Below are 26,005 nucleotides of genomic sequence, written 5' to 3' on the forward strand. Positions count from 1 at the left end.
AAGCACTGTATGAAAAAGCAATGCAGAACAAGTGCTAGAAAGACTTGATGGATCTCACTTTAAGAAGTGTTTCTATAGGTCTTTAAGTATCTGCTCCAAGAAGACCAAGCAACAACACCGAAGCCAGATACAGAGATTTATTTTTAAATGACAAAACTCTCAAACTTACCCAATTCTTTACAGAAGAAATTGGAAATCTGTTATACTGCAGATTTTAGCAAGAAAATAATTCCTATAGGATGTTACTTTTTACTACCTAGATACTAGGAAAAAAAAATGGGCAAAGTAGCAGCAGAAAGGAAACTAAAGGAGTCCATTATAGAATCAGAACAGGCGAGAGTAGTTGGCAATAGAACTACAAGTCATTAAAAGTAGCAAGATGGAATTTCAAAGTAACTATCTGAATCACAAATAGAGGCCTCTCACAAAATGTGAATCTTCAAGAGAGCATTATAGTGAGCACCTATCCATTGGCACAGAAGAAAGATTTGAATAACTGTTTGCTATTTCACCCTTTCTCCCACAGCTCAAGGAGTAGAGCACAGCTTGCATTTAACTGTTCTCCCTGCAATTCTAACTGCCATTACCTTCCTCTGTTCACAAACTGGAAGGAACTCACTGCTGGTTCAAACCAACACTTGGACAGCCTACAGCTGTAACTTGTGACAAACCACCAGCTAGCGAACCTGGAAGAAAGCATCTCCAAGAAGGCATTAAAGAAAGCACATCCAATTTCAAAAGGAGAGAGAACAAAGGGAACAACCTGGACAAAATACTTGAGTATCAGTCAGATTACTTGAGTCAATCAGTCAGGATTTCAGTTATGTAAACTTTATTTCACCCCATAAACAAGTATAGAAAACACACTCCCGTTCCAATTCTGGCAGCAAAAAAATTATATGCCCAAGATAGCTTCCAAATACAGTCTCTGTACTTCAGAAAGTAATGCTGCATGTACTCTGTGTTTTGTTGATGCTCATAGGACAAGTTTATGTCTGAAAACTACCTCCCAGCATATTTTTTTCTCCGTGCTCACCTGTTTCAGCCCCCACATCTTCACATGTTACCTTTCCAAAAGCCACACTTACCTTGTTTGTGTAGATTCCTCAGCTGTCTTCATAACTGGCATTTCTTACATAAGTTTGTTAACAGCTTTCTAAGAGACTTATATACTAAGCCATTAAAACTTTAATCTGTTTTTTCAGGGGAGGAGAACCACAGCAATTCCACAATCCAAAAACAGCTTCATAAAACATCTTACTCCCAGAAGAAAAGGCAAGCCAGATCTTCTCACATAGACCTCTATGGAGAGCAGAATGAAGACCCACCCCCAAGCTCACCAACAGAAATGCCTGCCTGAGCTGGCCAGGAAATGAGCTCACCTGGGTGATCTGCAGCCCAGAGTCACCTGCGTGTGCCACAATGCATATCACTGCTGTAAACTGTATGCTGCAAAGATGTTACATTTTTGCTTTCATCACTTCTGCCAGTTCTTGAATAAGTCCCGGCAAGTGCTATCAAAACAAATCTCTTTGCAGACAGGTCAGGTGAATTGCTGAAAGCAGCCATACATCTGTGGCTAAATGCTGACGTGACCAGGACACAGAGGAACTGGCAGGACCGGCTTCTAATGATAAATGGTGTCAGAGTCACGAGAGAACAAAAGCCTTGGGCTATCTTAGCAGCATATAAGGAATTCATTAGGTGTGTGATGTTATACCTTTATAAAAATCAATGGAATTTGCTTCACTTCTCTTACTGCAGAACAACTAACTGGGAGAAGAGTGCTAGAGGTAGGTAACTTATTAAAACATAAGTTGAAGATGGTTTTAAAATTGACAGTGGTTGTGCTTCTTTGGACCAGCTATTTGCATCATGGCTTCCTCACCCATATGGACCTGCCAGTATAACCTAGCTTCAGTACAGGCGATGTTGAGCTCTGACCTGCTGCAGCAGAGCTGACTGCCATCTCCTTTGTCACCAATGGTATTACTTATTTCTGTGGGATCTATACATGTTACTGTCAATACTTGTTTAGTAAGGGAAGTCTTACGTACCTCTAGAGGCCAGGAGTCGCCTGAGGATGCAGTAGATTTAAGTCACCCTGCTCCTACAAAAATTTGGTCTTAAACTATAACTTTACACGATAGTAGCTCAGGCTAATTCTTAAAGACCTGATCTTAAAGAAACCTCCTTAAAGCAGATGGATATTGTAAGGAGTCAGGGTGGCTGAGCACTGTGAAAGCCAGCAAATATTTTTGATTCACCTGATCTTCATTAAATTGTGGAGCTGAAAAGCAGGCCTGTGCAGCACATCTTTAGATTCATCCCAGTCAAACTAGTTCCTTTGGAGATCATCTGGCACTCACTGCACCTGCTCCTTACAGTGACCTAGATGAGTTAGTATAACCTGTGTGCCTCCACCTCCAGAGCCCCCAGCCAAACAGCAGCCAAAACTAGATTAGTTTTGCTTGGTATTAACTCAAACTGGAGAGTAATCATAGTTGAACAAGTCTTCCAGAATGCTTTTAGCATTTAATACCTTTGCTTTTTAATGAACGAATCCTTACTGAATGTGTAAGTAGGTTGCCTAATGCTGCGAGAGAACAACACTCCGCTATTGTACTGCATGGCCTGTTAGCAGGGTAACAGAACCAACCAATCCCTTGTTTCCAACTGCGGGAGTTTTTACAGAGGCATAGTGGATCTCAAGGGCTGGTTCTTCACACATCCCTTGCTCCAGAATCCTCTGCTCCCTTTGGTACAATTTCATCTACAGTTACTTTATATATTGATAGGCAGAGTCTGATTATATGCCTGTTACCATTAAACTTAAATACCAATTTTGCATACTACCATTCCATTCTACATTCAACACATACTGTTGCTTCTTCTGCACTTTTTTTCCCCCCCAAACCACCAACAACACAGCACATTTGTGAAGTATTACCATACCACAGCCCCTCACAGCTTTAACACTATCTTAAGACATGGCTGGGTCTGCCTTAGCAAATGGTGCAGCTCTGTGGGTTGCACATAGAAAGAAATAGCTCTTCCAAATATCCAGGTCGTGTTCTAGATAGATTTTTACTTGTGATTTGATAGGACCAAATTACCAGAGAAACTGAGAGACAGTTCATTAGTGTTCAACCCAGAACTGGCAGTAGGAAGAAAACAGAGTTTCCTTTGTGCTAAGACAACCATAACGAGGCAAGTGATGCAATCACAGTGATTAAAAACGAAGGGTATACATTAGGAGCCTGTGTCCCTGTTAAAGGCACAGAAAAATGCTATTTCTTTATAAAAGATTTGGGTAAACTCACCAATTCAAATCCATTCAAGCATCAAAAGTCCATAATAAATGTGATCTTGTAATTCTACTCTTTATACACAGTAACTGCCAAGAAGATGCACAGTAAATTAATGCTCTGCTGCCATCTGCAGGATCAACAGTTGAGGTCTACATTGGAAGCTTTTCCATTGTGGCTGGTAGTTGCTAAGCCAGATAGTCACCTGTTACACTATATTCACAGTATTCAAAAAATAACCTGAGCATTGCGGCTTAGGGGTTTTTTTGCTACTTTTTTTCCTCCCCATGAAAAACTGCCAGTGAACATGGATAATGGGTAGCTTTCCACAGTCTTCAATAAGTACAACTGAATCGGTATTTGGATCTCAAAACAAGCAGCAAATGCTTTCACAGGCAGTCACTTACATACGCCTTTAGAGTCTTATATAAAATACCTCTTTAGCAATAAAAAGCTAACAAATGCCACGATTAAGCCAAGTAGTTTGGTAGCATATGTAATAATTGACTGAAACTGTTACTAATTCTTCTATTTTATGAAATACATCAGCAATAGGACTCTGAGTGCTTTAGACTCACTTGTGGAAAAAAGTAATGCAAAGGGAAACTGCATAGTGGACCTCTGGCTTCTGTTTTCAAAGCATTAGTACAGCAATGAGTGCTGAGGACTGTGACCCCTGGTACATGAAAAGCCTTTTCCATGTGAAGACAGAGGAGATATTCACTGCAAGAAGGGAAAAAAAAAAATGAGAAGAGTTGCAAGATGTGAAGAGACTGATAAACAACAGGGAAAAGTTAAACTGAGAGTTTTTACACCAAGCTGATATAATAACGTCCCATTTGTACACACATCATGAGTCAGCAGAAGTTTACATAGCAAACAGTTGGTGTCACACATGGTGATGAAATAGCACAGAGTACAAAATGAAGCAGAGGTGATGGACTCATTCACTGCACAGAATCAGAGAATAAACTGGGTTGGAAGGGACCTCAAGGATCATGAATCCCTGCCAGAGGGATTAGGTGGCCAGTAGGGCCACCAACCTCTACATTTAATACTAGTCTGGGCTGCCCAGCCTGCCCTCTTCCTTCAGCATTTTTCTATATGTTGGGCTGACACATAAACTAAAAAAACATTTTAGTTATTTCTGCAAATTTAATTTACCAGAGTACTTGGATTTGGACAGTGTTTCCTTGCTAATCTGGTAAACCAGTCCTAGCAAATAAGCCGTGCTTTCCAGAATTGGTGAGACTTTCATGGTATTTGATGGTATTTTTCATGGTATATCTCTGTGTTCTCAGTATGGCCCAGCACTTCCCTACCTAAGTGGACATGCAATATATCGTTATGTAATACGTGATCTGAGATAGAATTGCCTTAGCTTTAAAATCAGCACAGACAATTCCACAGGACTCATTTCTGAATCACTGACTGAAGCGTGAAACACAAACACACAAAAGAGAGCTGAAATAAAAAGCAATTAGCTGTTATAGGGTAAATAATAAGAGCCTGGGAAGCAACATCATGGCTTGATTTCTATTCAGCATTCCTTTTCAGCTTTATTTTGCTTTAGCACCAAACCTCGCCTATACATCCATATAGCTATATCACCCTTATTGCTCTCTTGCTAGGCTGGGAGCTGCCTGCTTCTACCACTCTGTGCTGCTGTTCATCTGTCAGAACTACTTAAAAATCCAGACCATTTGCAACATTCAATAACAACCTATATGATATTATTACATTAATTTTTTCTGTTTGGTAGCTTTATTATTATTTTTTTCCTAAGGAAGAGTAAACAAGCATCATTAATGTCAGAATTTTTATTAACAAGTTCAGAAGGACCAAAGTAACATGGATTTCAACCCTGCAGTAGAACAGCTGCTAGGAATATGAACTCCTAGGAATACTGAACACATAAATGATCTCTGAATTACTGAGTTCTCCAACCTGAACAGATCAGTACGAGCCCATTTCTTTCCTCTTTGTTACAGTACAACCTTCCTCGTAAGTATTTGTAGTATTGCATGTGGTACATTTTTCTAACCAAAATATTGGACTTCAGTTTTCACTGTTTAATCCTATGCAAAAGATCAAGCAGTTCATCAATGTTTGTCAGCCTTGTGCTCAGAACAACCTGTTTCCATCCATACGTGATGTAGCTCAAATGTCCGAAGTAGAAAACATCTATGTACAGCACACAAACTATAGACAGCACAAGTCCCATCTTTGAGCACATACAGAAGAAGATGTATACGAAACCAGTTTCTCCAGCAGTGCGTGATGCAAGAGTTAATACAAAGAGTAGCACTTCTACCTGCCACAAACTTGGTCACACAACTACGTACGTATATAACATCTTCTGAGCCATTCTGGTATTTCCACTGCTGCGATAAATAAGTGACAAGTTAAAGGCTGTATCTCTTCTCAAGTCTGTCTGATCAGTTTCTATTCCCTGTAAAAATAACGAACAGTTATCTATATGCAAAGATGGTTTAAAAGTGAAACTTAAGTAGCAGTTAGAGTACAATCTAATCACATACAATAGTTTACACAGACACTCAGGTGTATAGAAACTAAAGCAGAATTTCTTGTGCCCTCCCTTTGTAATGAGTTTCCCCTTGTTACTAATCACCAACGAACTGTATTAATGATATACTGAAAGCATTGGCTGTAAATTAGGTAGCCAAATCATAAAACAGTGAAGTACTACCCAAACTTGTACTTGTAGGTAGTATATTTGTGACAATAACCAGGGTATGAATGCTACTTTATCTTTTTCGTGGTCAAAATAACGCTGCTTTGAACTCCCAATAGCAACTATCACCAACATTTCTCCATTTACCAATCTTTCCCATCTTGTAAGTTTTCTACCTGCTCATGCCAAAGCAAGGCAACAAACTTCCAGTCACAAAATACTGCATGCATTATGAATTAAGTTCAGCTACTTGTTCAGGTAAAGTTTGGCAACCTTTTTTTTTTTTTCTTTTTGCTGCTAATTCAAGCCTATTAGTACATCCCTCAAAATGTATATCTTGAAAATTAACACATGCGTAACTGTGTAGCAGGTGACAATCAGATCTGGGTTTTCAGTGTCAGAAAATTCCAACACAAATTGTTCTCAACTACACAGATCTTACATACTTAACTATGGCTGAGAAACTAGCATTGACCTGACTGCTTATAGCATGCAGCTCGTAGGGATACGGTACCTCCAAGGTGAGAGGAGGAAGCTCAAGTACTTTTTGATAATAGTGGATCGCCAGATGCAGTAGCCCCAGCTGGTGAAGGCCACGGCCAAGGTTGTAGAAAGTTTCTTGACATGGTCCACGTAGGTCCAAATAGCGATGAAGGAAGGAGAATCCCTGTACACATTTTATGCACATGGTGAACATTCCCATTAAGAAGACAGACATAAAATATACCGGAGAAAAGGTGTTTTAATGTGCACGTGGTCTGGTCATTGCCCAAGGTTTGTATGATGCTAAAAAGATGAATGGCCCTATACCAGAACTGCCTCCAATACGAGACAAAAGGAATAAATAAAGATAGGTTATGATATTAAAATGCAGTGTTTTATTTTACACTGAAGGAGTCTTGCGGGAAACTTAGGAAGGATAGGCAGAAGAGAGGAATTCAGAAGGGAACAAAACAGAGCAGAGTTTCCCATCCTCTCCCATGCAGAAATTTACACTGCTTTCTACTACTGCTTTGCAATGTGCCAGTTCCATTGCTAAAAGTGGCCTTTCTTTCATGGATGGTGTTGTGTTGGCATACAGAGAAGATAGATCTGTCAACATGAGGAATTAGTTCAGAAACTAGCAGCTAATGATCTTGCCTTATATCACTAGCATCTTCCTCTGGCTGAAATATTTATCAACTACAATAGGAGCAGGAGAGGATGTAAAAATAAAGTGTCATGAAAGAAAATACTGAGAGAGAAAAACAGGGAAAAGTATTGCCAGAGGGTAACATAAATAGGACACTGTTCAATTAGGTTGTAAAGGAGAACGCAGCAGCCCAGATAGGAAAGGCAGGCTGACTACAGAAAGAAGTGGCTGAAAATACTAAAATTACGTCCAAGTTTGAAAACTTAAAATACCCAAAGTTGGATATTAACGTTATTGATCTTGTTTTAGAGAGGTCTGCAGCTTTTATCAAAATCTATGTAAAAGACAAGCTGTTAAAAGCCTAGAAAAGTCTGAGAGCTTAAGGTCAGAACCACATTCTGCCAACTTTGAGCTCAGAGGCCACAGAAGTTAAAAGGAATTCCAAGTTAATGACAAATGCTTAAGGAGGGTAAAGGGAATGACTTTGAAGACTCCATCTGGGCATAATCAGCTTGTGGTTTGTAACTGCTGCTAGCAGGTCAAAGAAAAACATGGATAAAAAAGCTGAAAAACTGAGGATAGCCTAAACTGGAATTTGCAGTGAAAGCGATGCAGAACCACAGCACCAAAAGGAGGAAGAGAAAAAGATGATAGGAAAATAAACAACTACATTTAACACCTTCCAAGTGTGGAAAGTCTTAAGAAAGCTATCAGTTTGTGACATATCCATTCAGGATATGTGGCATAGATTCCACTCTGAGGCACTTCTTCAAAGCTGAATAACAAGTCAAACAAAACAAAAAGAAAAACAAGGAATCAAATCCAATCTGTAGCCATCAAGACTGGAATTACTGATGTTTCACAAACATCGGTGGCTACTAATGGAACCACTGTGTAAATACCATAGAATAAGCTACCTTTAGGTAAGTGAAGATGAGATTCAGACCAAACAGAGTTCAGAAGCATACTCATCTGTATTTGTGTTTCACTATTTCTTTGTAGCAATACTGTATTAATCAGGAGCAGTTATTTACACACAACATGTTGCAGTCCTACCTGTCTCTAAATACAAAGCCAGGACAATCTATTGGTAACAATAATCATATTAATTTACCTGTACCAGAAGAGCGTGCCTTTTCAACACATACTTCTGAGAAGCCATGTGGATGAAAGTTAAACCAATGCAAAGACTGTAGAGAGGTTCATCTGGGTTTGCACGAAAGGCTTGCACGTACTGTCCTAAAAGCAAACAGCAAATTTAAACTGTGAGCTAAGGAAAAAATATCAGCCTAATATATATATTAACATAATATTAAATATATATTATTATTATTATTATATGGATTATAATCATAATATATATATATATAATTATTTATAATAATGAATATTAAAACCTATATTTGAAAAAAAATAGCACTAAGAAATTGTTACATTTTCAGCACTCCTGGGATTCCGAAGGAAGAATACAAGCTGTGAAGTGAAAATGTCAACAAAAAAGAAAGAGGCACAGAAAGCAAACAAGGTCCTTGCTAGGATTTAAGTCTTGGATGTGTGGGGAATTAGCACTGCATGCAACAGACAGGTTTTGGAAGTTCCATTTCATTAATTTAGTTAAGCTGTCTGTTTATGCAGCTGGAATAAAGAGAAAGAAAAAAAACAATTATTCCCAAATGTATCAAACACTGCAAAACAAACCAGAGTAATTAAAAAAAGCATTGTTTAAAAGCACTGGAAAGATAAACGACATAGTGACAGAAGACTGTCTCTAGCACAGTGAGACCCTTCGGCCATGACTAAGACTTTCATGCACTAGAGTGAAGACAAATAATTGTTACTACTGAACATAAAGGGAACATGCATCTCCATCTCCAACAGATCTGCTATGGCGCTCGGAGTCACCTTGAAGCAGTAGGGTTACTTCCAAGGCCTGTCTGAGATTTTCAATAATCATTCTTTGCTATTTCAGTTATTCTGGTTTTATTACTTTCATTTATGCTGATGTTTATTACCATTAGCCCTCTTATCTTTATGAGTTGGTTATCTTTACAATGTATGCTAAACCTGAACAAAAAATCAGCTTAATTTTTATCAGCAAAACCATACTGATGCTTTGATATGGTACAATACACTCAAAGTATCAGGTTAACACTATGAAGCCATGCAGAACTTTCTGATATATAAAGAAATTACTTTAAGAAAACTGGTTTTTATCTGTTAAAAAAAAAGAGTATTCTCTTATGTTTGTTAAAATTAGAAGATGAATGATATTACCAAGAGCGTGCTTGAAACTGCCAGACACAAATGCATTATGCCCATTTAGGACACACAACACGTGATTATCAGGATTTTTCAGCATTAAGCGGAGACAAAAGCGATGGTGACGGACATCCTGAGACTGCATAGTAACTTGATTGAAGATGTTCCACAGCTGAGGTTTATTGACATTTTCCATTACCATTATTCTACAGAATGAAAACCACAGGAGAAATTAGGAAATGCTGTACAGTAAATACTACACCTGCAATAAAAGCAGCTTAAGTGACTGAGGGAAAACTCACAAAAGAATTAAAGGATTTGGACAAATCAAACAACCTACTGCATTATACATTATTATTATCAGAATCTCCATTAGCTTCAGCAGGCTTATCTGTTTCAGATAAAGCTGAAAAGCGTTAGCCTGACCTCCTTCAGAAATCCAGCGGTACAACTACAGCCTTGGAGGAAGTAATCAGAGAACAGATCGTTCTGCCTGCTCAGTTCCCTACCTGATATAGTTATACGCTTTTCTGAAGTTCTTGTCCAGAATTGCAGCTGAAAGCCCGAAGTATTCCAGCTCCTTGCGCTTCTGTCTGTCATCGTAAAATGAGTAATATTCCAGCGAGGAATCTACTAGCAGCTCAGCCTCCTTGTACCGGGAGAGGTCGCACAGGGAATATATAGCCTTCATGAGAAGGTTCCACCAGTCATCCTTTGTCAAAACACTCGTGAGAACAGCAAAAATGGCTGAAAATATTGAAGGCAGTAAGTCAAGAGAATTGAAACAAGAGAGAAACTCTTTTAAGCAAACAAACATGCATACATCAAACTGATCTCAGCATTAACTGGCAAAATAAATTATTTACTTCTTTTTTTTTCCCCTCAGTTTAAGAGCAGTTTATAAAATACAAGCAAAAAGCAGGCAAAACTTGGGAACTAATGATAAGAAACACATCTTGAGTTGTGAACACAGCACAGGAATGCATTCATGTTACTCCTATTCAAACAGTGCTTAAGAAACTGTAGTCTGGTTTCACTGCCTGTTCAGTTCAATAAGCGCGTGGCTCTTAGAAGAGATACAACATAATATTTCTGTTATTTTCTAGAGCTGTGTGCATTTCATACTTGTGCTGAGAGGAACGTTGGACCAGATGGCCTCTGTATGTCCTTCTCTATCTAAATTATTCAGTTACTGTATTATTTTTCTCTGAATGAGCATTGTTCCCTGAAGATGTATTACCTCACATTTGCTGCCTTCCTTGTCCTAGAAATACAACAAGGTCTGCATGGATTCAGCATGCAAACTACTAACATGTGTTTCATTTTCAGGATAGAGAAGCTAACCTTGTTGTTTTGTTTTTAATAATCATTTGTTACCTTTCGCATCACAGTTTGCTGCCTCCTGGTCGTCGTTGTCAGAAATTTTATTCCTTGGCACCTTAATAAGGTAGAGGTGTCTCTCCCCAGACTTGGAGCTAGATATCAAACACACCTGAGCTCTGCTCATTGCTACCTAGAGACAAATTTAAGGGCAGCATTTCAGATAACATTAATAAGTAGTATCTCAAATGCAGTGTGTTATGGCCATGCTCACACAGCCTGCCAAAACTGTCTGCAGCTTAGAAATGCCACAACAGAGCAAGATCACACAAGATAATATTCCCAACAGGTACTGACTTGCACTTCACTGCAAACTGGGCTATGCAGAAGACAGACAGAAACTCCTGCAATGACTTTACGACTTCTCCTGGGATTGGAACATCCCTGTGCATGTTCAGATCACAACTATTTGCACAGAGGCATAAAAAAAACGACACCATTCTGTCAGTATCAGTTCTAGAAGGATGTGGACAATCAGCTATACAGTCACTGTAATAGAACAGAACTGGCTCTAACCAAAGAGCTAAATGCAAGGTTTAAATATTCCCTGCCCTCACTTCCGAGTGAAAGAAGGGAAAATAACTAAGTAATGCAAGATAGCACTGCTGTATTTGTTAACTAAATAAATTCTTCCTTGTGCATTAAATAACGTGATGGATTATATAATTCAAAATGAAGTTACTAAAATACAATCAAGTATCTAAACAAAAGTAAATTAGAAAAAAGCATTATGTTGACTTCTAAATAGGTAAGATGCAACTTTTGTACTCGGCATGTTCTCTGTATATTCAGAAATAGGGACTTGAAATCAGCGTGCTGAGAATTATACTCACAAATGATGCTCTGTTCTAAAGAACACAGGCAAAAAACAACAGCATTACAGGCCCCGAGCATTAACAGGCTCTCCACAGGATTTTCATCCAACTAAATTATGAAGACTCTTGCATACCAAAACCACTAGTTTTCCTCCTAAGTTTGTTTGTCCCTTGTCTTAACCCAACTTGCAGCTGTCTAGTTTCGTAAAGCGTAACTGTAAAGACTGGCTCACCTTCAACAGCATCGCCAGCATCGTCAGTAAAGTGTCTACGTAGCCATACATTTTGCCTTGGGAATGCAACAGCGTAGAACGATGGAGGAGTAACTTTAATTCCTAGGTAACATCAAGTATCATTATTCAACCACTCACAAAGAAACAATTTATGAAACAAACAATTATTAATGCAATACGGAATTAATAGAATGGTAAAATCTTCTAGAAAACTGCATGTGTCAATCTCTCATCCTACACCATTAACATCTTTGAATGCTACCATAGTCTGTCAAACACAACATACTAAGCTGGAAGCCAAGAAAATACCCTTCTCACCTGCTGGGCAGCATTAGCATCTTGAGCCAGCGTATCTGGATCATACATTTGTTCCAGAGCCTCCAGAGCTTTCTCAGGCCGGCCCAGTTGCTGCTGTAGTGTTGAAAGTGAGATCCTCGCATCCAGATGCAATGGAGCAAGATCAACAACCTTAGCGTAGCTCTCTGCGGCACGCTCCATGTGTCCCAAAGCCTTCAAGCACTCTAGATATACCATACAAAACACCATACACTTAAATGGCAGACAAAGAAGATTAAACACTAGCAAAATAGTTGACGTACTTTACAGATGCTCTTCTAGTTAAAACCACTCAAAACATGTATTATTATAGTGCAAATATTCTGAAATAAGCAGTGATGCATCTATAGTTCCACTTAAGCATCATCAGTCAATACAAAATAGAATGTGGATGCTGTTCAACTAGACGAAAATAAAGCTGAAGGTAATTTCAGTGTGTAACAAGAACAAAACCCTCCTACGCACGGTTGTCATAATAAACTCCAGTTACAGTTTTGCAAGTACCAAGTTCAACGTATGTATCTAAATTCCAGTGATCTTAGATAAAGTTCTCTGGAAATGCTCAGTGCTGTGCTACCATCTCTCAAGTACCACGTTTTCAGCAGCCCTCCTTAACCTGCGTGCCGAAGCCAGACGACAGCCAAGTTGTATCGTTCGGAACAGACGAGGGCGCTCAAGAGAGGCAGTGCTGAGTTGTATTCTCCAACATCCAGAAATGCTTCCGCAACGTCCAAATACAAGTCGCCCATTTCTTCTGGATTTTGTTCCACCAGAGTGGTCAAAAGAGGCTTTAAAAGCAAGCAAACAAACAAAATACTAAAACCCACAGTCACCAATAGCACTGCTTTACAATCTGCTTTCAGAAGCTCCTTTTTATGCTATAATTTTTATGCACTTTGCATTTTGAGCCATACTTCTATTACTTCAATATGACTTTAGAAGTGAAAAATAAAGATCTGAATTTCACAACTGCTGAAAAAGCCACATGTTACTGTTCCAGACATTCTGCATCCTACTCATCTGTACCTTGCATAAAAGCATTAAGATTTATCGGGGCTTTTAAACAAACTAAAGGTATGTTCCTCAGTGTTTCAGACTCAGTAGTGTGGTCCCAGGCCTAACATAGCCCACTGGCTTTTATTTACTTCCATATTTCCATTTACTTTCATATTTCCAGCTGAAGGCATAACATGTAAGGCCAAAAGCAGCATTTCTGCTACTAGAGGTTTGCCAGGTGTCTGTCTTGCAGTGGGAGGAAAGCAAAACGAATCTCCAAAGCCCTCTCAATGACCTCAGTCATATAGTCACAGAAAAAACTATTTGCTTTGTTAATTTGTCCCCTGACTTCTGAGTTTGTTTCTACTTACGTTGAGAGGCTCTAGGATGTTCAAATGCACCAAGCACACCATCAGCTTGACTGTGATGTCTATGGGAACCCCTTCAGGTATACAGCAGGTAACTTTCTCCTCAGCTGTGGAAAGAAAAAAAAAAATATCTCTCTGGGCCCTCAAGCTTTAGCAACCGTTTCACAGAGCCCCACGTCTTCTCCAGACTATGGTGAGCTCCAAAGAGAAGAACACATTCTCAGACTCTAGCAAATGTTGGTGTAGGCCTACCCCTCTTCCTTTCTTTCATAAAAGTAAATTCTGAGTAAGGAAGACAGTATGCAGGTAACCTTTCCTAGATTTAACCCTATTGTCCTACTGCTAGAAACTCTCATGGTTTTGCTATGATTCCAATCTGATTCCTGAGTATATGATCAGTTCATAGACTTGTACTACATTCAGCAACTTAACTACTTACATGCAGAACTCAATTCAGCAACCGGATCACCTTGGGGATCAACTTGGTTGTCAGTCACTGCCTCCCGGCCTTCCTGAGTTTCTACCACTGCTGCTGCGTCATCTTAAAGGGAAAGAGATTACCCTTAGTATCACCGGCTATGCCTAAAATTACTTAATTGTGAATCCACACTTGACTGGTAGTTTACTCTTGTTTAAAACTGAAAAGCAGACATTCTTTTGAAGGACAACAGAGAGAGAAGCATTCAAAAACAAAAAGCTGAAAACAGAATTGTCTTATACCTACGATGGATGGGGACTGGATTACTAAAACAACTGTCCTGTTCAATTACAGAACAGACTGTCTGCTTCAGAGCTGGCACACTGTGCCCAAACAGAAACATCTTTAGACTTGAGCGATGGCTTTCATCAAACAGATTTCTTAAAGAGGACCTGTTTTACTCAAGTCAAAATTGCAGACCAACATCCATAGGTATTCGTGTATCACAACATTCAACTCTTCAGGAAAAAGAAGTATAATTTACAGAGTATTAGTTTCAGGTCAAAGCTTGATATTCTTGAGAGTAGATAACACAAAGTTTATCCAACTTTTTTTCAGAAGTTGTTTAGCTGGCAGGAATAACTGGCCTGCCATAATCACACAGAGGAATGTTTAGAACTTTAAAAGGCCTCCAATTGCAGGGAAAGTAGTCCTCGACTCTAATGAGTCACCAGGGCTAATTGGACAGCAGAGTAACTCCTCGGAGAATGTTGAGGTCACGCAATGTAACTCATTAAAGACACTGAAGAGTTTCAAAAGCGAAAAGCCTGTCAATGTGCATCAAAACATACCCACGAGTTGAAAAGGTAATGGAAAAATGTCACACTAGACTAACAGAAGAAAAACGTCATATCAGATGAACAGGAGGGTCACACTAACCGCTTGTTAACTATTTACCTTTTTTCTCCTCAGAGGGACTTTTTTCTGATGCTTTCCTTTCAAGTACAATTCCTGCATAATCAGTAATAACCTAAAATAGAAGAGTAACTCAGATCATTTTAAAGACTTTAAGGATATATGCAGCTGTCAGCCTACACAGCAGGTTCTTCAGATACTGCAGAAGCTGTGGGAAGAAAGGCAGCCTTCATTTCACTTAGGGTCAGCTCATTAGTATGGGGTTTCATCACCCTAAGTCAAAAATCAGACAGACTAGTCAACACTTTCACTTGCCCACAGGCTGCGAAAGGGGAAACAGAGAAGTGCAAAGGATTGCAGGTCTAAGATCCAGTGCCATTCGGTGTTTTCATTCAATAGTTGTGAAGTAAATACTTAAGTAATAATTACCGTTGCCAAAACAAGAGTGTCAAACACACGGCCCTCCGTTTACTAGCTCAAATACAGATTCAGCTGTCTAAGGAACAAGAAACACCATCACAGCACAAGACCCGAGAAGAACCACCAGAAAGAAACACAGAACAGTTCTACAACTGAGTACTCTATTAACAAATCTAGTACCCAAATACTGAGTACAGAGAATTAGCTGTTTACATTTTTAAAACTAATAAGAGGGACAGGGAAGAGTCAGTAGAACTGTCTGTAGGCTTGTAATGCTTTACGCTGACAGAGAACAAAATAAAACCTTACATAGGAAAAAAAAATGAAGTAAATTGATATCAGCAAATAAGAACGTTTAGAAGGAGAAAGTCCCAATTTTTAGTGGCTCTTCACTATATTTGGAAGTGTGTAATAATGGTCAGATTGTTACAATGTTCTTCTCAAAGCCAGACCAAACCAAATAGGAAATAGATAAAGAAACGAGGGGTAATAACTGCAAGAATGAATTGGGAATAGATATGTGACCTTCCCCCATTCCTTAAGTCTCAGAGTTGAGTTCCAGTGTTCTGGAATGTGTGCCTGATATTTAAAGCAAAAATTATTAGTTATAACTCAGCTATATCAGATAAAGCACAAGTATCTGTGTGCGAAGCATTAAGGCATTTGGTGCCACTCTTGTAACCTTAGAGAACGCCCTTTGCTGGTAGTACAACAGACCCCCACATCAGCTCATAGCTGTCCTCTGGCTACTGAGGTTATGATAGTTGTAGAGAAGGAAAGAACAGATCCCAGAACTTAAAATGTGGCACAGCAAATGAGTCTTACCAGCCCCGGTGTTAACTTCAATGCTGATTACTACAGAACTAATTGGAAGCCCTCTGATCTGCTCTATTAGTACAGAAATATGACTGTATTTAAGAACTACAGGATTATAAACTGTCCATCCTGTGTGGCAGAGTTGCTGAACACAACAGACAAATGCATGTAATTGTACATACCGCCAATGCTTTGTCGTACTGCTTGGAGGAAATATACAGTTCAGCAGCAATATTAACGTCTTCCACGGAGACCAGGCTCTGATGTTTAGTAAAGGCTTCTTCTATGATCTCAATAGCAGAGGCAGCATCATTGGCTTCATAATAACTCCTAGGAAACATAGACATGAGATACTAAGTATCTGAGATAACTGACAAGACATACTTTCATCATAAGCAAAAGGTTTTTTGTATTTCTTTGCTTTTACTTTAGTTAATTAGCAGAGGTTGCTCCAAAAGTAATGCCTCCTATTTGCTTCCATGGAAACTACAAAAGAGACAAAGAACACAGCAACGCTACTTGATAGAGCAAATCCCCACTTACAAAACACTATTTTTCAATGCAGGCACCACTAGCTCTGCATTTTTATTAGCAATAAACAAGAGCCTGTGTGCCACATTTATAAAAATCCACATGGAATGAGGTTTAAAGGAGCTAATTTACTTAGAGCTATAAGAGTCACACATTTAACCATCAACCTCCTCTGCCATAGGCTAACTTCTATGACTTGATCTGCACCCACCTGCAGAAAAGGGGAGGTGGCAGATTTCTGCTACTCCAGTGACGAATCAGAAACCATACATACTATTGTGCTGAAGACTGCATTTCACATTGAGCAGTTCCTTCCATTTAGAGTTGATGGGAGTAACAGGTTCTGAGTCTCTAGCGATATTACACAGATACAACAATGTACTGTATTTGTATACAGCAGTATACTACAGGGGGTTTCTGGTCATCAATATTTGTACTTTGCTCTCCTACTGTAAGAATACAATGCTTCTGTGATGATGCACTCACTGTGTACAAAATTATTCCCACATGTCAGGAGCTGGAAACATCACGGTACATGAGGGGTGCGTGCTTGCATGTTTGTCATACCCAGCAGATACACCTGCATGCCCTGATTTCAGCTGCATACCCAGCCTGAATCAGCACAAGAGCTCAGTAACACCAGACTTTGAGAAGCTTTGGGAAACCAAATCACACCATTTTGAAGTCCAACTTACTTTGCCATGTCTCTAGCCAACTGCATAAAGCGCTCTCCATCGGAGGGAGCCAGAAGGTTCAAAATACGCCTGTAGCCATCCATAGCCAACTTGTGTTCCCCCAGCTGCTCATACAGGCTTGATCTCTCCCATAGATAACGCACATTGGTTGGGTCATACTTCAAAGCTGTAACAAGAAAAATCATGCTAGTAGCCAAGCTGAGAAAAAAAGCAATAACAGATTTCATATTCATCTACTGCACTGCCAAAACCATGGCAAACATCAGCAGTTTCTAAGTAGATAACAGAGAAAGCAGTATTTACATCCTGAGGGAAGCAAACCAGACCAACAAACTAAATCAGAACGCAGAAGAAAATGTAGCGACTGTTATCAGCACCTAACATTCGCTTTAGAATATTAAAATTACTGCTACAATACCTTTTGCATAGCAAAAAATAGCCTGTTTAATATTGTCCTGCTCCAGCGACATCTCTGCCAGTCTGACCCACTCCTCAGTATTACTAGGGTTTAAGTGAGCAGCAATCAGTTCAAACTGTAATGACTTCTCCATATCACCCTGGTCTTCATAGATCATGGCAAGAGTGGAGAAAGGCTCATGGGCAAGAGGAGCTACAAAAAGACAAAGAGAACAGTTAAGAACTATTGTTTTAAGAACTACACGAAAGCAAGTAACTTGGCTTTCTTCCAGCTACCAGAGCTATATGAAACACCAACATCACTGCTTCAATTCAGAAAACACAATTTGCAGACAAGTTGCCAATTTATTTTACATAAACCATTAACAGCTCTCCGTGTTTTCCTTCCAGTTCCACAAAGACAACAGCAGTGATGTGTAAAAAGCTGCAGAATTAGGGTGCTGCTTTCTTCTCAAAAGCAAAACTGTGATGGAAATGCACTGCATACTGTTAATTTCACACTAGTTACACAACGACACCCCTTGTGCCAAGCATTTTTCTCACTGGGGAAGCAACAATGAATTTCCTGAAACACGTGGCAATTTCATCCTATTTCTGAAACCAGAATCTTCTACCACTCTAAAATACCTTGTCGAATGATCTCCATGCACATCAGAATAGCCTCCTCACGTTCTCCTCGAGCAAACCTGATATTGGCTTCTCCCATTAAACCCCTCAAGGCACGAGGAAGTTTGCTGCGAGGCCTTTTCTCCTAAATGGAAAAGAGAAACAATTTCTACCAACGATTCACTTATGTCTACATTCAGGAGACCTCAGTTGTGCTTCACACAGCCAAACAGCCAACTATTGCAGTGCGAGTGGTGTAAAAATGATTTTCATAACTGACTAAGTAACTCTAGACAGAACACAAATAAAATCCAGATACTTCATGAAATACAGAGCAGTTCAGTGAAGGTTTAAATACTTGCTTTCATCATTTTCTTGGTCTCTCGGTTCAGTACCATCTCCAACACAAAAACATCTCCAGCTGTGGGTTGCTCGGTAGTTTCTTCTTCCTCTTCTTCCTCTTCATCCTCCTCCTCATCTTCATTTTCCCCAATCATGGACGCAAAGACCCGATGCACAGATTTACTGACGCCATCTGCAGTTTCTCCTGGTTGAGAAGTAACAGAAAAGGTTTATGACACTCCCAAGTCTGCTACATTATCAGGACAAGTGCACAGAAAAGAGAATTCTTCACAATTAGCAGCCTACTTGAGAGAGCTATTCTGTAAGAAAAAGGCCTTCAGAAACGTAGACTTTTATGCAACTGCCTGTATTTTCAAATACGATATCATTCATCAGCGGTGCTCAGTATCCCACAGCTTCTAACATTTTCTGGATATTTGATAAGGAAGCATGGGAGAACGCACAGAACCGAGCAGCAGTTTATTCAGCTCTCCTCCAGAAGAGAAGCAATTTTCAAGCACTGTGGATGGAACAAAGCTTTTCAGCTGGAGAGGCTAAGTGAGCAGACCATTACACTCAACAATAAGGCAGTGCTCAATTATCAGAAGTCATTCACAATGAGATCCTTTAAGCACTCTGCCCATGACAATGAGTACATTTTAACCCACGGAAATGCAAAATCGAGATAATTGACATAACTCCAGAAAAAATAAACAACAAAGTTATTTAATGCAAACAAATGTATAGAGCTGTATGTCCGAAATGAAGATGCTTAAAGCACATAATATTAAAACCTTTCATTACCAACTTAACCTGGGGTCATAACTGCTCACAGATCGATTTCCAGACAAAAAGGACTGAAAGCAATCATTTTCTGCATGCTTCTCTTCATCTGACTGCCAACAAAACATTGCAAGATGGGGAACTGGGCATTTAAAGGTTTGATAAAGGTACGTTCTTATTACAAAGGTGGTACTGGAAAATAAACCTATTGCCAAAGGGTTAGAGGGACCTGGGATAATACACCTGGATTTATACCTTTTACAGCCCTTTAAATGTCACAGATTCATGGAATCAGAGAATGGCTAAAGTTGGAAGGTGCCTCGAGGATCAAGTTCCAACCCCCATGCCACAGGCAGCATTGTTCAGATACATTGTTGTTTTAATTCTTATTCACTATTTCATTCAATACTCAACACTAAACTTTCAATATTCTTATTGAATACAATGCTGTATTTATTCTGACTTGTATATTGTCTAAAAACCCAGACTATCAAGACTTCTGCTCCTCCCCCATACAAAACAAAGAGTTTTTAACTTTATTCTACTTATATTTCACCTCTGAACATCAAAGTGATTTCAACGCTGAACTTTTCTAACATTTTTCCTTTGAATATCTTAAGTCTGTTTCTTCCAGTAACTCTTCACACAAATAAAAGCAATAAATACTATCACTGCATCCTTGATTCTACAAACTGCTTTTTAGACTCTGCAATAAGAGCAGAAGGAACATTATGTGATCAGGATTTGTTTCCTCTCTGATAAAAGACATGTGACAGAGCAGGGGGAATACAGAGCATAAGACCGAAGCAGCGAGGACATCCCACAGCAGTACAGATGATCCACCCCCTTTTGACCAGCGAACAAAGTTAAAGCCTACATATGCATAGGAACATCCAACACAAGCACGCACCATAACGATGTGCTTCAATACCCACAGGTCGAGCAGAACCAGGCTTTTGGAGAAGGTCAACCATTAGTTTAGAATGTATTTTTGGCAGAAACCATCACAGTGATATTTACCGTCTGTTTCATCCTGACTCTGGGACTTCCCAGCTGCCTTTCTGGATGAAGAGGGAGCATCTATGTCGTCGGTGTTCTCCTCACCAGATGCATTCTCAGTGTCCTATACACACCAATAACATTACTAACCAGCTTCCCCTGATGTTCAAGATTAGCATTCAGACCATAGGTTTCAGCTTTGGCACTGCGTGTGAAACAGGTGTGCTGAGTGCTGTATTTCAAATTAATTAAACAAAAAGCTCAGCAACAGCTGCTTTCGGATGTTCGCATTCTAACCAGCAGCTTCAGAGCAGCACGAGGTTCTCCCTGATGGCAGCTGTCCCTCGGTGCCACGGCCCCACCACGTACCTGCAGGCCCTGGCAGCCAGCAGCGGCACACCCCGATGACGCCCCACCGGCACCCTCTGCCCGGGCCCGCCCAGCTCCCCCCGCCGCCTCCTCCCAGCCCGGGTCCCCTCACAGGCCGCCTGACCTTCTCGCGGCTCTTGCGCTCCTCCCGCCGTCGCTCGAACTCCTCGAAGGAGATCTTCCCCTCCAGATAGTCGATCAGCTCCGGGCTGAACCCCGACATCGCGCCGGGACGGCCGGGGGAAGCTCTGAGGGTTGGACGCGGTGCTTCGACTATGGCGCCCGCCCCGCCCCGCGCCTCGCACTCGGGTTCCGCACTGCCGCGGTCCGGCTCCCTCAGGCCGTGCTGCCTGCGGAGCTCCGCCGGTGCAGAGGAGCCGTTGCCGGCTTGTCACATAACAGCGAGGCCGTTCTTGGAGCACCACCAGAGGCTCCCCGCTCTCCCTGGTTAAAGAATATCTAACGCCCTCCCCGCCAATATCTCACAACGCCTCGCTCCAGTGAGCTGAAAGGTCACATTTATTTACCTATTTAGAACAAGGGCGGGTGGCATTCCCCGTTTATTCGAACCCAAACAATGCCAGAGCTGCCCCCCAGCGCCACACGAGTGGCAACGAACAGCGTATGTATGACAGCTCAGGGTAAGGGCTTGGGCAGAGGGGATGGTTAAACTCAGGTAGCAGGGAAGAAGGCAGAGCAGTAGGGTCTTGCTGTGGAGGTGAGCACTTGGCACCAAGTCCAGAAGATAACACCTGAAAGAGAGGGGAAAAAAGGGCATGAGGCACATAGGGAAGTGCGTAGAGCTGCAGCTCAGCCCTCCTCAACGTTATTTAGTATTTATGGGGAAGTGTGAATGAGCTCACAATTCCTTTATTCAACCTTCAGTTTTAGAGGTTTCCCCCAGTTTGTGTGTAAAAGCATCCTCTTTTACCTTGGTCAGCAGCATCTTTTAGCCTTTGAAGTCATTTGGAAAAGAATTTTTCCTTTCTTCGTAATCTGCAAACGCAGAAGCAATGGGATCTGAGTAGAACATGACCGGCCTTGGTCCTTCATTGTTCACAGTGAAAGTAGCTGGGAAATTTCTGAGATCGAGACCCCGGCCCGAAAAGTACGCCTGGAGAGTTCTGAAAAACTGAATGGATTTCATCAGTAAATATCAAGTATGCCCAACAGATAATTATTTCTACTGAAACAATCCCCTCCTGTACAGGATGAAGCCATCTCTTTTGATTGTAAACTGGTGTGATATGGGCAGTATCATCTGGACACGTCCAATCTGCCCATGGCTTTACATCAGACATGCTGCTCCAAGACCACCATTTCACTGGTAGTCTATGCTCCCCACTGAACCACTGAGGATTCTGCTTTATAAAGCAGGTATGGCAGAACTCTTGCTGAGGGCAAACAGTACCTTTTAACAGCACGGAATGTTCTCCAAGAGTTAGCAACGACGCACAATCGATGTGGATCGACCCTTTAGATTGCGTAAAAGTAGAATAATTTAGTCAATTCTCCTCTAAACTGTGGTGAAAACTGTGGGAAACAGATTTTTTCCCCTCACAAATTCCTTATAGGATCTTGCAAATATTACCTTAATTATATTTCCTTAGCTATTAATTAATTTTCGGATCTTTAGCCACTATTCACAAGGACGTGTCAGATGGAAAAGGACTTAAGATGAAGTGTGTAACCAGCAGTACACTTTTGAGACAAACATAATCATCATTATCATCCTTCAGGTTCATAAAAGGAGCGGCATTATAATCCAACTACAACTGCTGAAGACGTGAGCAACTTATGTGCATTACAGCACGCTGAGAATGCATCTTCAGTTAAGGGGTACATGAGCACTGAAGAACGCTCAGCCACTTGTACCTACTGACTATGTCAAGTGCATAGTTACTTAAGCCCTCGTGCCATTAAATTTAATGGACAAAAATTACTGTGATAGAAAACAAACAAAAAAATCCCCACACAAAACTCAGACTGTGATTCTGGCAGCATTTCCTTACCAAATCTCTGTTTCTGGGATTATCTAGAGGTTTCCATTTTTCTTCTGGTTCCAATGGAGCACCCCTTGCCAATCCTCCAACAGCCAACATGGTATATAGTCCTAGGAGCACCACTTTCCACATGTCAAAGAGATGAACAGACTATCTGCAAGAAGGACAAAGAACCAGGATCCTTAAGCCCTACAGAACTGTCACTACCAACAAATAAAGCAGTCCAGGGGAGTCCTGGAAATAACTCATCCATGGCAAGGAAAACCTCCTTACCACAGATGAAATCTGCGTGCCATAAACTGTCTAGGTTCTGTACTAAGGTACTAGGAAGTAAAGAAGTGTTTTTCCCATTATTTCTAGGTACTGGTTTCTTGCTGAAAGGGACCAGTTTGACACTTAAGATATTTGCATCTGTAGATTTAAATCTGTAATTCCATCACAACCATTTTCACTGGCTGAATAGTTAAAACGTCCAGCCTATGGGCTGCAAGGATAAGGCAAAACTACGGCCTGAGATCAACAGCTCCATTTTGAAAACTGCATGAAAGGAGAACGTACTACATATATTAATAAATGGAATAACAATACAGGCATAAGGCACTACAGAACAGTTTCAGACCTTCAGTCAAAAAAAAAGATAATCAGATTCTACCGTTCACTCTCTTTAAAATAAATCTTACCAGCAAATTTAGCTCTGGCTTGCCCCTTCTTGGTTAGTCTCCTTGTGATCTGTGAATGAACTGATCTCTGCACTTATATTTCTAGTGGACTGTAGGTGGGTGTCAGTGACGTTAGCAGGAGTTCAAAAATACAGTAATGATTCCATTTCCATCCATGACATAAAGACCCTTGAGAATTTCATCCTTAATACTCTTAAGACCTGTTGCTATTGAGCAGTGCAAATTCCTCCTCCTGAAGCTGTATTGCAGAAAATTGGCGGTAAGCATAGAGGAAGTTTAAAACTATTTCCAGCAGAGATAGCAGAGCCGTATCAAAATACTGCCTTTAATTAAAAGTAATTTATGATCTCTTCAGAAAGGTGACAAATAATTACAGCTGGTAGAATGGTTTTCAAGCAGGATGAGATATAGATCGTTTTCTTGATGCTGGAGAGGAAGAAAAGCAAGCGCTGTTTCCAAATTCATAACATTTTAATGAAAGAGTTGCTTTCCTACCCTGATTTTATCGGCTGTCAATATCCTCCAGTGATACTACAAGCTAAGACAAAGCCTGCAAAAACAACTATGCTAATTTGCCTCGGCCTCATTTTGTAGCATCCTCCAGCTCAATGCTGCTCCCTTTTTTTGCCTATACATTCATTCCACATTTCTTTCTCCTATTTAAGTGATATTTTGGTTAGTATAGGTAAAGTGGATCTCTAAACAGACATTTTAAAACTAATATTTTTTGTTGACATCAAACTTTATCCTACCCCTAATTTCACAGGCATAAAAACCTCCCAGCAGTATTAACTTCATAATTGCAGTAACCTATACAATTATCACATGTACTGTTCAGCTTGTATATTATGCTAAACCTTATACTAAAGCTTGAAATTGAAACAGAAAAAAATCACTGGAAAACAATAATACTTATATATATATATATTTCTGGCCTACTCAAGTCTACACATCTAACAACCATCATGCCACAATCCCTTGCATCTCAACTCCCTGTCTACAAAATGAGGACTTCCCAGTGAAACAGCATCTGTAGGCAGGTTTAATCCTTCTCATTAGATACTCACATTGTGCGCAGCTTGGAATTTAGCACTAATATCCCACAGCAGTCTTCTCATTGCCTCAGCTTTGCGTAAAAGCTGCTGCTGCTAGTTATATAAACCCAGCTGCTTTTGTTATTTTTTTGTTTTGTTTTGTTTGATTGATTTTATTCCCAAAGATGATGCATTTAATTTATATTTAGGAGTTCCTAATTAAATACCCTTAGTCTTCTGCAGAGTTAAGGCATGACACCAAACAGAAGTTACATAAAGCTCCAAACACAGAGTACTCTCATTTCCCAATCCACCTGCCTCTAAGGTCAACTCTAAAGAACCTTCAGAACAAGCCACCTACCTCTCAGATTCTGAAGAACTAATTTTTATGCCACTTAAAAAAGAGAAACCTCATAATCAGACACAAGGAGAATTAACCCTTTTTCTTAGTGATAGAAGAGAAGCTGTAAAATACAACTATGAAGGGAAACAGCGGTTCTGGACTTTACCAAGATAATAAAGCAATTTGAGAAGTTCTAAGGAACAGTTTGAAAAAAATAAAATACATGACAGCATCCTAATCTCTCTCCATTGCACATTCAGTCTCACCATACAGTTCAGTTATTCAGCAGCCACTTCTGAGCCATCACCTCAAAAGGCAGGGACACCATAAGGTAGAACACCCAATTGCTTATGATCTTAAAACAGTTGTTTAAGATTCTCTTCTTTCTCCCAGGTAGGAACCTGAACGATTCTCTATCCACAAAACTTAGTTCTGTTGAGGAAGATTTCTTAATCTTCATCATGCTTTCAATTGTTTTACGTCAAGCCCTTGGGTTCTTTTTGCTGAGACCCCAGTCTCTGCAGCCAGAAAATCCATTCAGAATTTTATTGCTGCTGCTTCCTAAATAAGTTAAAAAATGGAGATACACTGAAACATCAGTTGGTAACATTGTACTAAAGTGATACGAACTTCATATGACAATCTTCAGTCTCAATTCCTCTCACACTCAGTGTATAATCAGTTGGTTAATGCCCGTTTGAGCCCTGTGTATATACATATTATCTTTAAAGTGAAGAGGTGATTTATTTTAAGACAAGAAACCTAGAGCTAAATATGAAAAAAAATTTAGTCACAAGCAAGATATTTTCTGCTTGAACTCTCTGATAGTACTCACTGTTAAGGTCAACAGGTCTCTGATCAGCTCTTTTCATTTACTTACCATCAAGTAAGCACACATGAATACACACAGCTTTACTTTCCTCCACTCTTCGCTTGGTAAATGCATGTCCAGTGCCACATCTTCATTAGTCAGAGCCCAATAACACTTCAGGTGGCGGGCTGTCAGCACACAGCAGTGGTAAAGAAAGCACGGATGATTCAGTTCTATTGCCTAAAAAACAGACCTTCCTAACCTGAATCTCATCCCACCAAGTCTATTTCAGACCTTTTTA

At 40.1% G+C, this 26,005-nt stretch overlaps 3 protein-coding genes across 3 annotated transcripts in view; all 3 read right to left on the reverse strand.

Moving 5' to 3' along the window:
- Positions 1 to 5,113: 5,113 nt before the first annotated feature.
- GTF3C3 (general transcription factor IIIC subunit 3) lies at positions 5,114 to 21,110 on the reverse strand. The gene is made up of 19 exons (XM_015867656.3): positions 20,958 to 21,110; positions 20,486 to 20,588; positions 18,703 to 18,887; positions 18,362 to 18,485; positions 17,736 to 17,927; positions 17,318 to 17,483; positions 16,274 to 16,421; positions 14,898 to 14,970; positions 13,962 to 14,063; positions 13,526 to 13,629; positions 12,775 to 12,946; positions 12,141 to 12,343; positions 11,823 to 11,924; positions 10,772 to 10,907; positions 9,904 to 10,141; positions 9,410 to 9,600; positions 8,250 to 8,374; positions 6,518 to 6,670; positions 5,114 to 5,760 (listed from the first exon to the last, which is right to left on the reverse strand). The coding sequence occupies exons 1-19, from the start codon at positions 21,054 to 21,056 to the stop codon at positions 5,638 to 5,640; spliced, it is 2,739 nt and encodes a 912-aa protein (XP_015723142.1). The 5' UTR covers positions 21,057 to 21,110; the 3' UTR covers positions 5,114 to 5,637.
- A 224-nt stretch (positions 21,111 to 21,334) lies between these two features.
- C7H2orf66 (chromosome 7 C2orf66 homolog) lies at positions 21,335 to 22,978 on the reverse strand. The gene is made up of 3 exons (XM_032445927.2): positions 22,846 to 22,978; positions 21,765 to 21,965; positions 21,335 to 21,585 (listed from the first exon to the last, which is right to left on the reverse strand). Exons 1-2 carry the CDS (start codon positions 22,966 to 22,968, stop codon positions 21,783 to 21,785), a joined length of 306 nt encoding a protein of 101 aa, XP_032301818.1. The 5' UTR covers positions 22,969 to 22,978; the 3' UTR covers positions 21,335 to 21,585; positions 21,765 to 21,782.
- Positions 22,859 to 26,005, reverse strand: part of PGAP1 (post-GPI attachment to proteins inositol deacylase 1) — a 35,634-nt gene continuing 32,487 nt past the window's right edge. The window contains exons 27-28 of the transcript XR_014948134.1: positions 25,774 to 25,892; positions 22,859 to 22,990 (exon numbers count right to left, since the gene is read on the reverse strand). The gene's annotated coding sequence lies outside the window, so the exon portion shown is untranslated. The remainder of the gene's footprint in view (positions 22,991 to 25,773; positions 25,893 to 26,005) is intronic.

This window comes from Coturnix japonica, chromosome 7 (genome assembly GCF_054131305.1).
Source record: "Coturnix japonica strain WE chromosome 7, WE-NBRP24, whole genome shotgun sequence".
NCBI lineage: Eukaryota > Metazoa > Chordata > Aves > Galliformes > Phasianidae > Coturnix > Coturnix japonica.